At 42.3% G+C, this 19080-nt stretch overlaps 1 protein-coding gene across 10 annotated transcripts in view; it reads right to left on the bottom strand.

Annotated features, from left to right (window-relative positions):
• Positions 1 to 17409, bottom strand: part of FAM168A (family with sequence similarity 168 member A) — a 362823-nt gene extending 345414 nt beyond the window's left edge. For 2 of the 10 annotated variants that reach the window (XM_038386405.2, XM_038386469.2), the window contains exon 1: positions 16703 to 16832. Coding sequence is in view for 4 of the 10 variants with exons in the window: in XM_038386531.2 (XP_038242459.2) it covers positions 16703 to 17146 (444 nt within the window). In the remaining 6 variants the exon portion in view is untranslated. Of the gene's footprint in view, positions 1 to 16702 lie in introns of all 10 variants that reach the window. The other 8 variants (XM_038386325.2, XM_038386381.2, XM_038386531.2 and 5 more) reach the window with 7 other exon arrangements.
• Positions 17410 to 19080: the final 1671 nt, after the last annotated feature.

The following is a 19080-nucleotide window of genomic DNA, read 5'->3' as shown; positions in this document are numbered from 1 at the left end:
TATGGTAGATAAGCCAAAACAAAATAAGCTTTAGAAAATTCATCTTCAGAACTTCTTGGATGAATATTTTTTTTTTTTTTTTAAAAGAAAACAAATTTTGAGTGACAATGATTTCAAAGTTGCAATCCACACAAAAATATGAGCTGTTTAGTCTTTAATCATAGGGTGGTCATCAATTTTGTGCATTTTTCCTGCACAATCCAACTAGTTACCTAGTAACCACCTGCCAGGCCAAAGCTAAGGAAAATGATTTGTGCATCACACTAATTACCCAAGCATATTGATCAGACTAGTCCAGAGCTGTCCAGGATAAAAGAGTATATCAACCAGCATATTACAGAAATTAACAACAGGAGCCAAAATACAGCTATTTCCATGAGAATAAAATCACAATAATTTATAAGTCCTGCAAATTATTCCATTATTAAAACAAGATTCCCATTTAAGCAATTCTTATCAGAAAAATAGCAGCATTGTATCTATTGTTTCATCCACTTCTGCACAGAGGTTCAAACTGTATTATCATTTACCAGAAGCAGCAATTTGTTGGAAATTGCAGCACAGACCTCCATCTTATTGCTCCTTTTGTGTTATGCTAAAAGAGTCCTGAGGGAAAAAAGCAATACACCGCAACATACATACACTAATTATTTGTGTCATAATAGTCTTCATTGCTAAGGTTTACTTTACCTACATTTATCACACTAAATATAGCAGAAATACATAACATACAAAATTTCAATAGCTTAACAGGGACCAACCCGAATTAGAGTCTTCACAAATTTCAGTTTATTCGCTATTAAAACTCAAGGATTTCAGAAAATATCAACATACTGCATTGTGTATTATTCACGACCTTTAGTATATATTCCCAGACAAAAACATTAAGATGGAGTTGCGGTAGAGAGTACACAATCATCAATTTATAGTAAAACACATTACAGGAATGGTGCAATTATTCCAAAAATAAGCATAATAAACTCAAGGAATTCAGAGTTAAGGTTAAACTTAAAAGAAATCCAAATACGTTAAGCTATGGAAATGCAGAGTTAAGGCACCCAAACAACCTTAACTGCCCTGTACAGATACCATGGCAATAACCATATGACTCAAAATTATGGTATTTTAGAGTTTGTAGTCCAAGGTTATACAAGGGGTTTTTTTCTTTCCCCTCATTTTAGCAGGTGTGAGGTAATCAAAAAATGCATTCTATTAAAAATTCTATAAGGTAGTAATTTGTATTAGAGGCAGCCAGACAACGAGAAATAAATTGTCCCTATTAGGAAAGCTTTTTTAAGACGCAAATGTTGAAGCAACGATACATTTACTGGCTAAACACTGGGTCAGAAATTCTGGAAAAGAACACTTCTTTTAGGACACTGGGTTCAAGACAACTTCTTGCCAAGTTAAAGGGATACAGTCAACTTGAAATGTGGTTAATTTAAAAAAAAAATTACTTGGAAGAAGTTTCAGGTACTGCACCTGTCCCCAGGTTTCTCCTTACCAATTTTTGTGGTTTAATAATCACACTTTCCTACGTTTTAAAATAGTTTTATTTTTCCTGCTGCTGCATGAAAAATCCACATAAACATGGAAACTGGTCTAAAGGAAGAAACAGCAAAACTGACTATAGAAAGTAAAGCTGAAAAAAGAGAAATATTTTTCTCTGTAATCTCTTTATAGTAAGCTCAGGTGATATTTGTAACAAGTAGGTAATTTGCTTTTCAAACAGAAGTGTGATTTTAAATAGATTAAATAAACGACATAAAGGGGATTCCAGAAATTTATCCACCAGGATTCCACCAACAGAAATTTAGAGACTGGTCATTGTCTCCATGGCTGCCTTTTTTTGTTGTTTTTTATTTTCCTTTAGTCCACTTGAATTAAAATGTAAAACGTTCAAGATTTTTGGGATCTAGTAGACTGACTGTTGGTCATTTCTTATCACTAAGGCTCTAGAAGGAAGCATGGCTTTCAAAAATCTGTAGAAAAAGAGCCTGTTTAAATCAGAACAGTGTGGGATTAGGGCCTGAATACTCCCCAGTGATGTTAAGTAGCATTTGGATACTCCTACTACATGCTTTTTCTACAAAAAAGGACTTGTAGAGACTATTTGTCCCCAGTGAGAAATACAAATATTTTATTCCAAGAATGCACCTTTACATGTAATCTCTAGTTGTCTTTCCCACTGTCCACCCCCTCATAAACTGTCATTGTATGATGCCTAGGGAGGAAACTGGTAAAAACAGAAATCCTTTGGGTGCCTGTGTGTCTTTGGAGAGGGAGGGTTATATTTTTTTTTTTGTAATGAAAGGAAAGATAGTCCATTATTTCAGCCTGAGTTCAATCCGACTCTGCCACAGACTGTGCGTGTGACTCTGGGCAAATCACTTTGCTTTAGTCCCCCATTTGTAAAGAGGGGATAATAGCACTGACATACCTCATGAGAGCATTGTAAGGATAAATGCATTAAAAATTGTAAGGCACTCAGATACTACACAGTGGGGGCATGAACGTACTTTAAGATATGTTTCTGTACATAGTTAAAATGCCAATTTCATAGAAATTTAGTTTTCTGATACTTGGCTATCCAAAGACGTTTGATAGAGTATAACTTTCATCTGTGCAGACACTTTGTTCAGAATAAGAATCTACTGTAAAATGACTGTAAAAAAGTCCACATACAATAATGTCAGAGCTTCTAGGCTCTGGGTGCCAAGGCTTCTGGGGCTTTGCTACCAAGAAATCCAGTGAGGATTCACATTGGGTTGAATTCTGAGGGCAGGTGGCAGGAAATTCTCAGTGTACCGCTCTCTGCTTTGGAATTGGCTCCCATCTTTTAGATTCAATGCAAGGCATCAGTATAACCTGACTTTTAGGATCAGAAGCTGGGAAGGCATTTATCATTTGTGGGGATGTACGGGTGTTAATGGTAGGTGTCTTGTGACTGATGGCAAATATTATTTCTTCTTAAATTTGGTTTGTTACAGTGTTGTAAAGTATTCAGATGCAACACTAATGGGCTTGATAGAGATTTCTAAATTCATAGTTTTCCTGTAAAACAAGCTCAATAAGTGTAATAGTCCACAGAACCTGACACATGCAGAAGTTAATATTCCTTTTTAATTCAGTAGTGAAGTGGTTTTGAAATTTTCCAAGATACAGAAACTATTTGTAGCCAAGTTGGTCCTCAAGGTAAAATAAAGTGAACCAAGTAGAAAACACACAACCTTTTATGGGAACAAGTTATGAGCTTTGTGGTTTCTAGAGCATGAAAAACACAGTAAACAAGTCAACATAGCCATCTGATTTCCACAACCTGTATTTCTGTGCATTTTGTCAATGCCTAAAGGAGACAATTATGAGCCAAAAGCCTCTGAATACGTTATTTTTCATAACGCAACTTTTTCAGTCTCTAGGGTACAGCATTATAAACCCACAGAAATTAAAATAACTAAACAAGAAAAATGCAATCTCAGAAGTCAAAGAAAACACCTGGAGCTATTAAAGATACTTAAACCCCCCCTTAAGTCACCACCTCAGGCAAAAGCATAAATGATCAGGTAGGCCTTGAGGCTTGCCTTGAAGGCCAGTGAATTCTGGGTTTGTCTGATCAATGGGGAAAGTAAATTCCAGAGTCAAGTATCCCCAGAGAGAACATTCTCTCCAAGCCCTCCCATATAGAGACTGTCAATGAGCGAATCCTAACTAATCTCATCTGTCAATAAAAAGCATGGAGAAAGAAGAATTCTCCTAGGCAGACAGGATTCAAAACAAGGGTTTTATAGATCAAAACCACCACCTTGAATTGTACACAGGACCAAACAGGAAGCCAGAGTAGTCTATGCATCACTGATGTGTTATGCTTCCTACAAGAGACATTTCTAATTAGATGGGGGGCACACATTTGGCACTAGTTGAAAATCCTGTGTGAATTTGAAGAGTAGCTCCCCACAGAGCATACTGCAGTAATCCAATCTGCAGGTCACAAATGGGAGAAGGATGGTCTTGTTATATCTATCGTAGGTATCTATATTGTCCTTATCATCACAGTACCTGAATGCTTCACAATCTTTAATGTATTTATCCTCAAAATAACCCTGAGAGGCAGGGCAGTGCTGATAACCCCATTGCACAGATGAACTGAGGCAAAAAGAAACTAAGGCTATGTTTTCACTAGAAGTGCTGCACTTGAATTTGTCATGCATCAGCATAGACACTCACTATCACGACAGGAGGTGTTCTATAGTTAATCCACCTCCCCAAGAGGCAGTAACTAGGTCAATGGAAGAATGTTGTTTATACCAGGGACTAGGCCATCATAACTATGTCGCTTAGAGGTGTGGATTTTTCACACCCCAGAGCAACGTAGCTGGATTGAGCTAACTTTTTAAGTGTACACCTGTCCCAAGAGACTTGCCCAAGGTCACATAGAAAGTCTGTGGCAGTGCAAGGAATTGAACCCATGCTGCCAAATCTCAAAATAGTATCCTAACAACTGGACTACCTTCCTACTCACTAAGACATGTGGTTGGAGATATGGATTCTCCAACAGGATAGTTGATCCTTATAGTGTGAAATTCAAAAACCTCAGTCTGTTTAGCTCACCAAAGAGTGAAAGGTGACTTGATCACGGTATATAAATATTTTCACAGGCAGAAAATACAAAATAATAAAAGGTTCTTTAATCTTGCAGAGAAAGATGTAATAAAAACCAATGGCTGGAAGCTGAAGTCAGACAAATTCAATCAATAAGGCCCTTAAAAAAAAAACAGCAAAGGTGATTAACCATTGGAACAGGCTGCCAAGGGAATTGGTGAATTTTCTCTCTCTTGGTGTCTTCAAAAGGATGCCTTTCTGGAAGATTTCAGAGTAGCAGCCGTGTTAGTCTGTATTCGCAAAAAGAAAAGGAGTACTTGTGGCACCTTAGAGACTAACAAATTTATTTGAGCATAAGCTTTCGTGAGCTACAGCTCACTTCATCGGATGCATTCATTGGAAAATACAGTGGGGAGATTTATATACACACACAGAGAACATGAAACAATGGGTTTTATCATACACACTGTAAGGAGAGTGATCACTTAAGATGAGCTATTACCAGCAGGAAGGGAGGGGGGAAGGAGGAAAACCTTTTATGGTGATAATCAAGGTGGGCCATTTCCAGCAGTTAACAAGAATGTCTGAGGATCAGTGGGGGGTGAGGTGGGGGGAGAAATAACATGGGGAAATAGTTTTACTTTGTGTAATGACCCATCCACTCCCAATCTCTATTCAAGCCTAAGTTAATTGTATCCAATTTGCATTGCTGGCACATGATGGCATATATCACATTGGTAGATGCGCAGGTGAACGAGCCTCTGATAGTGTGACTGATGTGATTAGGCCCTATGATGGTGTCCCCTGAATAGATATGTGGACACAGCTGGCAACGGGCTTTGTTGCAAGGATAGGTTCCTGGGTTAGTGATTCTGTTGTGTGTGGTTGCTGGTGAGTATTTGCTTCAGGTTGGGGGGCTGTCTGTAAGCAAGGACTGGCCTGTCTCCCAAGATCTGCGAGAGTGATGGGTTGTCCTTCAGGATAGGTTGTAGATCCTTGATGATGCACTGGAGAGGTTTTAGTTGGGGGCTGAAGGTGATGGCTAGTGGAGTTCTGTTATTTTCTTTGTTGGGCCTGTCCCGTAGTAGGTGACTTCTGGAGTACCCATCATAGGGTCTAATCACATCAGCCACACTATCAGAGGCTCGTTCACCTGCGCATCTACCAATGTGATATATGCCATCATGTGCCAGCAATGCCCCTCTGCCATGTATATTGGTCAAACTGGACGGTCTCTACGTAAAAGAATAAATGGACACAAATCAGATGTCAAGAATTATAACATTCAGAAACCAGTCAGAGAACACTTCAATCTCTCCGGTCACTCAATTACAGACCTGAGAGTGGCTATCCTTCAACAAAAAAACTTCAAAAACAGACTCCAGCGAGAGACTGCTGAATGGGAATTAATTTGCAAACTGGATACAATTAACTTAGGCTTGAATAGAGACTGGGAATGGATGAGTCATTACACAAAGTAAAACTATTTCCCCATGGTATTTCTCCCTCCCACCCCACCCCCCACTGTTCCTCAGACATTCTTGTTAACTGCTGGAAATGGCCCACCTTGATTATCACCATAAAAGGTTTTTCTCCTTCCTCCCTCCCTTCCTGCTGGTAATAGCTCATCTTAAGTGATCACTCTCCTTACAGTGTGTATGATAAAACCCATTGTTTCATGTTCTCTCTGTGTGTATATAAATCTCCCCACTGTATTTTCCACTGAATGCATCCGATGAAGTGAGCTGTAGCTCACGAAAGCTTATGCTCAAATAAATGTATTAGTCTCTAAGGTGCCACAAGTACTCCTTTTCTTTCTGGAAGATATGCTTCAGCCAAACAGAAGTTAGTTATACTTTAGTTAAACACAAAAGTTACTGGGCTCAACAGAAGGGTATCTGGGTGAAATTTAATAATCTGTGATATTAATAAGGTCAGACAAGATGATCTAATGGTCTCTTCTGGCCCTGAACTATGAAATATACTCCTGGCTCTGACCAAAATTTTCTGAGTAACTTCTGAAAGCCACTTCACTTCTCTGCTTCAGTTTCCCCATCTATAAAATGGAGATAATACCATCCACTCATACAGATAACGCGAGGCTTACTTAATTAATATTTGTACAGTCTCTGAGAACTTTGGATGGAAGGTGCTACCAAAGTAGTAGTAGTATTTGAAGTCACAGATAACCACGGCAAAGTTAATGTAGCACTGGACAAACCAACTTAAAATAAAAAAAGCAATATTAGCTACAGCTGTTACCTGGGAACCCATCAATAGCTGAGAACCCCTAAGGTTCTGAGCCGTGTTAGCAAACAGATATGCCCTCAATTGAGGAAGATATGTACACTATCTTCTTTGTACCTTTTTCCGTATCCAACCAGCAACATCTCAGACTTATCTGGAACGAGTTTTCAAAAATCTAGCTTTCATTCATGTCCTAATCATGGCTAAGTACTAGGAAAACAAAGAGCCCACACTATATAAATCTAATGAAAGGGACAAAATTGACGGGGACATCAAAATATTAAAGGCACTGTAGTCTAGACCATCTCACTAAATCTCAGAGTAACTGCCTTAATATGTAGGGCCACAAATTTGTCACAACTTTTTTTAATTAAAAAAAAAAATCACAACACAGTCACAGTAAATGTAGTAAAAAACATGGGTATGGGGAAAATAGCGTGTAAAATAATGGGAGCGCTATTTAAAGTACAAAGGACTTTGCAGGGGTAGTCAGGTCCTGTCACCCCACAACGGCAGCTCCCACCCCACAAGACTGGGCCCAGTTCCCCACTCCAGGTGTTGTGACCTGATGCATGGAGTTGCAGCGCTGCTGAGATTTGACCCAGCTCTCCTCCACTATGACAGAGGAGCGGACAGGCCAAATTTGAGCAAGTGGTGCTCAAAAGCCAGAAGAGATCATTGTGATCATCTAGTCTGAGCTCCAGTACAATACAGGCCATACAATTTCCCCAAAATAATTCCTAAAGCATATCTTTTAGAAAAACCATCTCATCTTGATTTAAAAATTGCCAGTGATGGAGAATCCACCACAATCCTTGGTATATTGTTCCAATGACTAATTACCCTCACTGTTAAAAATTTACGATGGAGGGGCAGTTGGGCCAAACCTGAACAGCACTGCAACCTTGTTGGCCAGGTCACAACACCTGGAGCATTGAGCCAATCCCAGTCCCACAGAACAGGAGCCACCGCTGCAAGGTACAGTTATTAAAATCACTGACACAAAGAAAAGCCTCAGACAAACACAAATATGAAGGTATCCATGACATTTTTTTACCACTGTGACAACCATGCAGCCCCTACTTATATACAACCACCTTCTCTGCGATTCCCATCTACCCTTGCAAGGATCTGCAGGCACACCACCACCTCCTCATGGTGAATGGCATCAAAGAGCTGACAGATTAAGAATCAGCACTGAGCCAATATCCATTGCCAAAAAATCAGATAATGTATATTCCACACTTGTACAGAATCTACAACAAAATTGTGCAGCAGAACCTAAGCTGCTTTTATTTTAAATTAAGGTTCTAACCTTTGTAACTACAAAGAAAACCTTCCAAATGTGACCCAAATATAACTAATGTAATGCAGACACTGTATCTAATGCAGAGTCCAGGAGACCAGTAACAACATGGTTTAACTACAAGTTTTAAACATAATGTAAGGGGAGACATAGGATGTGTGTTTTAAAATAACTGGACCGCCTGATTTAGTTACAGTTTTCTTGGACTTTGCAAACAGCCTTAAATAACAGCTATACGAGAAGTATGAATGGACACATCCATCTAGCTTGTGTGTTAACACTAATGGCTAACTATTTCATGACTCACCATTTTTACCAAAATATTTACGGTTGGATGCACCATTAGATATTGGGCTAGACATCACTAGGGCAGATAATTGGTATTACTTGCGTTATCACGTGATCAACAATTGCTCTAACATGAACTCCCCATGTCTTCCCAAGTGCCAAAAGCCCAAACTGTATGCTGTATTGTTGTAGTTGTGTCGGTCCTAGGATATTAGAGAAACAAGATGGGTGAGGTAATATCTTTTATTGAACCAACATCTGTTGGCTTGTCGCTCTCACCAACAGAAGTTGGTCCAATAAAAGACATTACCTCACTTACCTTCTCTCTCTAAAAGGCCAAACTGTTTTATATCCTGCTGCCAAAACCTCGAATTTTCCCTCAGCCTTCCCAATTTCAACTATACGTTGTCAGTACAATAATCTGCAGCAAAGACTGGGGTAACATTGAAATAACACAATAAATAATATATGGGATAAAACACTGAATGTGTTATTCATTTTCCTATCTAATCCAATAAAACCTCCATTTCTGAATTTAAATGAAGCTTGCATCTGAATTTTCAGTTTGCCATGCCATTGTGCCTCTGAAACCAGAAGGTATTGTTCACAGGCCAAGCACTACAGATGATACCAGAGCTGCCATGACGCAACCATTTTAATAACCTTCCTTCCAAAACAAAGCTTAAAGACAGAGAGATAGACTAGTCTATCATTATAAAATAAATAATTTCTTGAGAAGAGGCCTAACAATTGCTCACATAAGTACAAGTCAAAGCCTGAAGTTAACCCAACATCTCTAGAAAGTCAGTGAGAAAGAATGGCTGAAACTCACCAAGACAAGACACCATATTTGTTCCCATCCATCTATCCTGCCCACAACATAAATCTGCTATCACAAAGGCAGCCAAACCAGGCTGAATCCAATCAATCTCATCCATGAAAAACATACTGTGAAAAAACTCTTCAGCAAAAATCCTTTCACTCTGCTTACAGATGAAAACAGTCCAGATTCACCAGACTGTCCAGCACATGGCCGAGTTCTGCTGATCAGGACTTTGGATGTTGTAGTGGAGGAAAAACAAAACATTCTTTGAGCCCATAGAGTTACATCTTCAGATTTAAAAATTATTTATGTTGAATTCAGTCAAATGGAGCAGAGTTTTTACCACTGGCACTTTACCTTCTTCCCTTTATATTTGATTTGTCATTTATCACCTGAATACTACAATAAGATGCATGGATGACATGACAGTGGAAGGCATTTAGGAGATCCATTTTCAACAACTACAGATAAAAGATGACTAGATATGATGTCCTACAAAACCACCAAAAAGGTGCCTCAATGCTTTACAGCAGTCTGTCTCAAAGAGTTCAGAAATTTAAGCATGTCTGTTAATCTCAGAGCAGATTAACAAAATGTGTGTTACTCCCTGAGAAGAGCAATGATGATGGTAGGTACTTTTAAATATGTTTTCTCTATAATGCACTCGCTTTAAGAATAAATGTGCTTGCTTAGAGAGAGCTGTGGGATAAATTGCAACTGCTGGCAATTATAAAGTTCATAACCTTCAGAGAGAAAGCAATGTGCAGATGCTGGCCTGTTTAAGCAGCCTGGCTTTCTGGGCACATCACAATGTAAATTGAGAACCTTGGAGCCTGGAAAAACCCCAGTCAGGAGGGAGTGAGGCAAGGAAATGGCTGGGAGCCTTTAAATGGGTACCCTTGGTGGACCATTAGGGGGAAAATACAGGTGCAATGGTCCTGAAACTGACAATAACTATTTAAAGACATCTTAGGAACAATGTCTATTTGAGTACAGGTATTGTAGTCATATTAGAATAATGTTGGGAAACCTGCTCTGGCTCTAATACTAACCAATCCAGATCCAATATATTTGTTTTCATTCAAATAGTTAAATACCATAAGTTAACAGATAAAATATTTCAGAGTGGTTTTAATTTATCCTTCAGTTTTGTGACCTGAAACAATTTTCATGTGGTTACAGGAATAGTTTGTGAGAAATTCTATTAATGTAAGACAAGCAAAGAACAAAGGTGTTGACATTTGAAATGAACTAGGAAGACTATTAGAGAGACAAGGTGAATGAGGTAATATATCTTATTGGACTATTTACATTTTTCTTCAAAGCAACAGAAAACTGCATAAAAACCATCTGACTCATTAAATGATACTATATCAAGTATTTCTACAAAATCATGGTTTGAATACGAGTTAAATTTTTTTAAACTTTAGAATAATTTAATCAAACGTATTAGTTGTTGAGCTATAGAATAGTCTGAGATGTGAACAACAGAAATCTAAGAAAAATAATTGTCACTACCATCCTTTCACACTCAATACTCCCTCACCCTCAAAACCAAAAAGGCACAGAATCATCGTAAAAGGAGAAGTATGAAAATTATCTGTTTCCTAAGCCAATCATTTGCATTTTTCTCACTGTTACAGCAATTGATGTATTCTGCTCATGCTTTAAAGAATCGCTATAGTCTAAATACATTGGCCTGTTATTCATGGTTCCCTAAAATCTAGAGGACACTTCAAACATTGAGATGATAAAAATTTATTTGAAGGAGGGGTAGGCACAACATTATGATATTTCTCCTATCTCAAGACAAAGATTAACTTGCTCCTTTCTGAAGTTTATTGGCTCTGGAGCGAAAGGAAACAAAACTCATGCTGTCATCCAAAGCAGCAAGTGATTTCCCTCCAGCCAAGGGAAACCTGACAAAACTGACTACTCTCCAGCAGCACGCAAGTAAACATTGGTATGACTAATTCATCAGTGAACTACCACAGTTAAGAGACATAGGGTTTAAGACAGTGGTCCCCAAAGAGTGGGGTGTACCTCTCTAGGGGGGCATGGAGGAACATTCAGGGAAGGGAGCACCACCCAGCCCAGCTCCACTCCGCCCCCAGTAGCCACAACTCCACCCCACCTCCAGCCACAGCGTTGTCCTTATTCCCTCTAGGCCCAGCTCCTCACTGAGCCAACTGTGCAGTAATGGAGTGGGGGACACAGACAGATTCCATTACTTGTAAGGGGGTGCAACAGGAAAAGTTTGGGCACCACTGGTCTAAGGAGAGACTTTATGAATTACCGAGAAAATGGGAAACACACAAAGCATTTGGGTTGGGGAAAAAGGAAATCAGGGCTTCTGCAGATATAATCAAGCCCAAAGGGCATGACTGGCAAACAAATGAAGATCATAATCTGGACTGAAGGAAAGGTGATCTCAGAAACAAAAATATAAAAAATTCCCTTTAAAAACCTCATCAAATCCATCCATCTAGCGTTTTACGGAAGATCAAATGTCCACCCATTACTGTCACATTTTAAAATTCATCAGAAGTGGCTGTTAATCTGAAGTATACACATATACCCAACTAAGGAAGGTATCTGGGCAATTTTTTGGCCATACTGAAATTTACCTGCACTTCCAGTCACATTGAATGATTAAAATTATAATGAAATTAAATCTGAATTTAATTATACTTCCAATTGAGGTACTATTGACTCTTTAACGGAAATAAACTGGACTTTCAAGATGATACAGGTTTCAGAGTAGCAGCCGTGTTAGTCTGCATTCGCAAAAAGAAAAGCAGTACTTGTGGCACCTTAGAGACTAACAAATTTATTAGAGCATAAGCTTTCGTGAGCTACAGCTCACTTCATCGGATGCATTTGGTGGAAAAAACAGAGGAGAGATATAAATCTCTCCTCTGTTTTTTCCACCAAATGCATCCGATGAAGTGAGCTGTAGCTCACGAAAGCTTATGCTCTAATAAATTTGTTAGTCTCTAAGGTGCCACAAGTACTGCTTTTCTTTTTGCGAATGCAGACTAACACGGCTGCTACTCTGAAACCTGTGTTTAACGGAAATGTTTCACTGAAGTGTTTTCAATTGCCTAAGAAATATTTTTAAATGCACCGAGAGCAGTATTTTTTTTTCTAGTAGCTCTACAGTGGTTATTAATATAATGGGTCATGAAAACTTATTTTTAATTTCTTCTTGCAGCTTTGCCCTCAATTATTTCTTTAAAATCATCATCAAGAGTAGTTCATCCACTGCAACCTTCAATCATCACTGAATTTGACAGGTAATTTAGCATAGCTGAATAAAAAAAGTAACAGTTGCATTAGATTCAGCTTCATTAAGGAAGAACAATGTACAGATATTTCACTTCATAATTTTTGTGTTGCACACATGTATCATTTATGTTTTTCACTCTAAACAGTCCATTATGAATAACAAATTCACAGCTAACCCCATGCACCATAAAGCTGTTTAGCTTCCAATGTGCTTGTTCCATAATAGAAAAGGGTGAAACGTGTTCAAAATGTCTTATTTACCACTTAGAAAGCTTATGCTCAAATAAATTTGTTAGTCTCTAAGGTGCCACAAGTACTCCTTTTCTTTTTTGCGAATACAGACTAACACGGCTGCTACTCTGAAACCATTTAGCAAACCTTTTCTATAAGCATAACCAAGTATTTTTAACCAACCAAAAAGGATGCAACATTTTTACAGACAGAAAAAAGGGCCCATCTTAACACCAGTATGTAAAATAATAAACATTGAAATTTAAAAAAAAAACACACACACACACTCTCCACATCATTTCATCATTATGAACAATCTAAATTTAGAATTTTAAGCCATCAATTAAATCAACCAGCCAGAATCTAACTGAGAATTCAAATATTTTTATTTACTTTGGAAAAAAGTTTAGGAAGAACTACTAGGTAACTTGATTATTTCACTTTCATTTGAGACATATAAATAGCAGCTCTAATTTTCATAGTAGCTTAAAAAAATTTAACTGATTTAAGTCCTTTCTATAATTGTACGTATCTAGTAAGTACAAACATTAAGCATATCAGTTTTGTTTTATGTACTCAACTGTAAAGGTCAAGAGAAAACTAGTTAAAATTTAAAAGAGGTGCACTTCAGTAAGAAATAAAAAATCATTTTGATCTCATAGTACTAATTTCCATTTTTCTTTACATTATTCACCATCTCCACTCAGTTTGAGTTCTAATCAACAACCACTTTACAGTTAACAATTCATGAAATAATGTAGTTGATGCAATCAAGTCCAGCAAAACGTTTCCCTAAAGATGTTTCCATCATCCACATTCCTTGAAAATGTTCTACTTTCCTCCATCACAATTTCTCAGTTAGAATAAACACACTACTTCATCTTAAATCATATTGTGATTAAAACATAAACGAAGTTTCTTTTTGGTCAACACAACATGCCTTTTGTCGGGGAAGAAAAATTCACTCAACCTGCTCATTTTTCTACATTTGACAGAATTCAGTAACAACTGAATTCCTTTTAGATGAAATTCAATCTATGGAAATACAAGCTATAACCTGAAAGCTTGTCATCAAGCAGTGCAGAAAAAAAAATAATCAGTACAAAACCTTCTTCAATGAATATTTATTGTATTTCCATATTTCACCGCTCCTCTGTTTACATAAAAGACTGAAGCCAAGGACTCCTCTCTGGTATTATTAGCCCACAATATAATGATGGTGGACTTAATTGCCCTGAAAACCATGACACCAATAAATGAAATCTTCAAGCAATCAATTTTTAAAAAGATAAAACCCTAGCCTTTTTTTTTTTTTACATTGGTAAAATACTATATGGGTGGAACATTAATGCAGCCTTATATTTCTCAACCTTGTGATCTCTGTTTTCAGACTACAGATGTTACATGGCGATATCCTCAATCTCATCAAATCTGTGTCATTTTAAACTCCGCATTCCAATACAACACAAAACAGGCTAAGGAGACAACACAATTCATTTCTTCCCCACCACAAAATTATACAACAATCCATTTTTATTTTCCACACTGTTTGCCCCCCCACTCCTTTACATTAAGCACACATTCCTGCATTGGATGCTGCAAAACAGAAGCATCCCCTCATTTTAAAAACAGCCCTTTTGCACCAACCTACATGGATTTCCAAGAGCCTGCACAAACCTAGGTTTAAAAAATAGCCTTTATAAAGAAGAGAAATAATAAATAACCTTAACCAAAAACCCAGTGATTTAATTCCCTTTTTAGCACCAAAAGGAAAGGTGAAAGTTGGAATGAAACCCACATTACCTCCCCCACCTCCATGCTCTTGCCAGATCCTTTTTCCCTGTATGGTTGCCAAGTCTCCCTCTGACTCCTTCCTACCACCTGCCAGCTCCACCATAACCCCTGCCAACTCTTCCATTAGCACAGGGCTTCTCAAACTGGGGATCGGGACCCCTCAGGGGGTCGCAAGGTTATTACATGGGGGGTCGCGAGCTGTCAGCCTCCACCCCAAACCCCACTTTGCCTCCGGCATTTATAATGGTGTTAAATATATAAAAAAAGTATTTTTAATTTATTAAGGGGGTTGCACTCAGAGGCTTGCTATGTGAAAGGGGTCACCTGTACAAAAGTTTGAGAACCACCGCCTTACCAGCTGCCCTTATGCCACCTCCCCATACCACCATTGCCAGCTTTCCACATACAACTTGTCTTCCTGCCAAACTCCTGCATTTAATATATTTATTGTTTATATGGACAAAGTGTAGCCTATCACAAGGGCTCAGGGCAATTATTCCAGTTCCCCATACACCACTTTTAGCTCTCTCTTACCTTTCTTTCTAACTCCCCACCATGATACCACCACCATCCCCCACAGGCCTGCTGTCCAGATGGCCTGCTGCCATCTCCCACAGGCCTGCACCTCCATTATTTGCCCAAATGTTCTCACATTCCAGCCCTTCACATGTGCCCCATGCCTTCCAGAGCCTTCCTAATATACCTCCCTATTTCCCTCAAAACGCCAAAAAAGGGTCCCTCCTACCAAACACGAATGTCAAACCCCTTCTATTACCTCTCACATACCAGCTCTCTACTGCTTCCTTCATGCCTCCCCAGACCTGCATGGCAGCTTCCCCCAGGCCAGCCCCACTGGGCCAGTTCCTTACACATACCAGTTCCCCCTTATGTCACCATGGCAGCCCTCTACCAACATGCTACCCCATGGCAGTCCAGTACACCCATGCCAGCTGCAAGCCCTCTACATGAGCTCCCCCCACACTGTACCAGCTGATCCCCATATGCCCCCATGCCAACTTACCCTCTGGCCAGCTCCTCCCTTGCCCCCTTCCTCTATGCAGGCTCACTCCATACCCCGTGTCCCAAAACCAGCTCCCCCATAACCCCTTCCAGCTCCCCACACAACCCCTATGCCCCATATCAGCTCCCCATACTTACACGCTTCAGCTTCACACGCACACCATGCCAGCTCCCCCCATATAAATCTTGACCCTATACCAGCTCTCTCAACATGCATCCTGCTCCATATCAGCTCCCCACACACAAACACACCCTGGCAGGTCTCCTCATAGTCCACCCTGCCCTGTATGATCTCCCCCTACTTCCCTTCTGCCAGTTCCCCCCACATATCCCTGAACCCCTTCCCCATACCACCTCCCCCCAGATGTCCCCCTCTGCCATACCAGCTCCCCCCCACACATCCCCTGCCCCTTTAGCAGCTCCCCCATCCCCCCTGCATCCGTACCAGCTCTCCCCCCACATACCAGAATATATCAGATCCCCCGGACATACCCCCAGCCCTGGTTCCAGCTCCCCCCCACATATCCCCTGCGCCCTACCAGCTCCCCCCCCACATGCCAGCGCATATCAGATCCCCCGACATACCCCCAGCCCCCTGCCAGCTCCCCCAGACATACCCCCTGCCTGCTCCCCCCACATACCCCTTGCGCCCCTACCAGCTCCCCCCCACACCAGCGCATATCAGATCCCCCGACATACCCCCAGCCCCCTGCCAGCTCCCCCCACATACCCCCTGCGCCCCTACCAGCTCCCCCCCCCACATACCAGCATATATCAGCTCCCCCAGACATACCCCCTGCCTGCTCCCCCCCACATATCCCCTGCGCCCTACCAGCTCCCCCCCCACATGCCAGCGCATATCAGATCCCCCGACATACCCCCAGCCCCCTGCCAGCTCCCCCCACATACCCCCTGCGCCCCTACCAGCTCCCCCCCAACATACCAGCGCATATCAGATCCCCCGACATACCCCCAGCCCCCTGCCAGCTCCCCCCACATACCCCGCCCGCTCCCCAACCCAGCGGTGCCCGGCCCACCCCGGGATGCGGTGGCCCCGGGCGCCCGCTCGCGGCCCCTGTGGGGGGGGGGGTCTCCTCACCGCTCACCTGCGGGCGGGCGAACGAGACGGTGGCTGGTCTCCCCGGCGGCGGCGGCGTCCCCGCTCCCGGTGTCCGTGGCGTTGGCTGCGCGGCTTCCCCCTCCTCCGCCTCGGCTCCTGTCTCTTCCCACAGCAGCCAGCGAGTGGGGGAGGGGACAGGCCGAGGGGAGGGGGGGAGAGTACCACCAGCGGGACCGTTAGAGACCAGCCGCGAACTACAGCTCCCGGCAGGCCACGCTCCGGGCACGGCGAAGCCGCGAGGCGGCATCGGTCGCGAGGCATGCTGGGAGTTGTAGTCTTCCCGTCGCACGTGTGATTTTCCCCGGACCAAAACGGAGGCAGTGCATGCTGGGACTTGTAGTTTGAGGGCATTAGCCCGGTGGGAGCTGTAGTACTTCAGTGTGCGCGCTAGTCTTCCCGGGGACGGGATGAGCAGGCGGGAGCGTTGCATGCCGGGAGTTGTAGTTAAGGGGAGGGACTTGGTGTCGAGCACGCTGGGAATTGTAGTCTTCCGCTGACCGCGACAGTCTGCCGCCCGAGCGATCGGCGAGCGCGGCCTGCTGGGGCATGTAGTCAACGCGCAAGGGACGGGGAACGCGGAGAGCTGGGCGGACAGGGATCCCGGGGGAGGACGGCACGCTGGGCCCGGTAGTCATGGCGCCCGGCCTAGTCTTGGTGCATGGCATGCTGGGACCTGTAGTCACAGACAGGCCGGCTCTGGGAGGCTGCGGAAGCACGGCATGCTGGGATCTGTAGTCATGGAGTGTGGCATGCTGGGACTTGTAGTCAATAGACCTGGTGCTGCAGCCCAAGCCCCGGGGGACTGTCGGACCCTATAGGGTGACCCGATGTCTGGATTTTATAGGGACAGTCCCGATATTCAGGGCTTTTTCTTACATAGATGGCTATTACCCACCACTCCCTTCCTGATCTTTCACACTTCATATCTGGTCACCCTAGACCCCTGTGAGCCAAGTTTGGGAGGGGAATGGGAGAGTGTGCCCCCCCACCCCGGGCAGGCCTCTGTCTGGCAAGGAATTCGCCCCCCCCCCCCCGCATGGCCGCCTTCGCCTGGCTAAAGCCGCCCCCCCACATATAGAAGTCCAACTACACCTATCCTGGAGCATCAGCAGCCCTAAGGGCCAGTCACCTCAGCAGGCAATGCAGCCTGGAGAACCAGCAGCCCCAGCAATCGGGGGCCCAGGAGCCAGAGGCCTTACAGCCCCCAAAACTACTTATCAGCTGGAACATCCCCTGGCTCATACAGGGAGCACTGTCCTTCTCTTTCAAAGCACTCCTTAAAATGCCTTCCTAGCCCTGATCTTGCATAACTTTTTTCTGTCTCATCTGTAATTGACTAGCCTGGTGCTGTGGGGCACCCTGGGGAAGTATCTGGGAGTAGGGGTTGTGGAGCTAGATTATACACACATCAACATTAGAATTTTTGACATTTTGACAACAGACAGAAACCTAATGCCAAATTATACATCGAGGAAAATTGGTTGTCGTTAAAAAATCACAGGTTTCAGAGTAGCAGCCGTGTTAGTCTGTATTCGCAAAAAGAAAAGGAGTACTTGTGGCACCTTAGAGACTAACAAATTTATTAGAGCATAAGCTTTCGTGAGCTACAGCTCACTTCATCGGATGCATTTGGTGGAAAAAACAGAGGAGAGATTTATATACACACACACAGAGAACATGAAACAATGGGTTTATCATACACACTGTAAGGAGAGTGATCACTTAAGATAAGCCATCACCAACAGCAGGGGGCCTGGACCAGTCCACACAAGAGATCCACTTCCTGGACACTACGGTGCTAATAAGCGATGGTCACATAAACACCACCCTATATCGGAAACCTACTGACCGCTATTCCTACCTACATGCCTCTAGCTTTCATCCAGATCATACCACTCGATCCATTGTCTACAGCCAAGCGCTACGATATAACCGCATTTGCTCCAACCCCTCAGACAGAGACAAACACCTACAAGATCTCTATCATGCATTCCTACAACTACAATACCCACCTGCTGAAGTGAAGAAACAGATTGACAGAGCCAGAAGAGTACCCAGAAGTCACCTACTACAGGACAGGCCCAACAAAGAAAACAACAGAACGCCACTAGCCATCACCTTCAGCCCCCAACTAAAACCTCTCCAACGCATCATCAAGGATCTACAACCTATCCTGAAGGACGAGCCATCGCTCTCTCAGATCTTGGGAGACAGACCAGTCCTTGCTTACAGACAGCCCCCCAATCTGAAGCAAATACTCACCAGCAACCACACACCACACAACAGAACCACTAACCCAGGAACCTATCCTTGCAACAAAGCCCGTTGCCAACTCTGTCCACATATCTATTCAGGGGATACCAT

This window comes from Dermochelys coriacea, chromosome 1 (assembly GCF_009764565.3).
Source record: "Dermochelys coriacea isolate rDerCor1 chromosome 1, rDerCor1.pri.v4, whole genome shotgun sequence".
Taxonomy (NCBI): domain Eukaryota; kingdom Metazoa; phylum Chordata; order Testudines; family Dermochelyidae; genus Dermochelys; species Dermochelys coriacea.
This window is presented reverse-complemented; position numbering and strand designations above follow the sequence as displayed.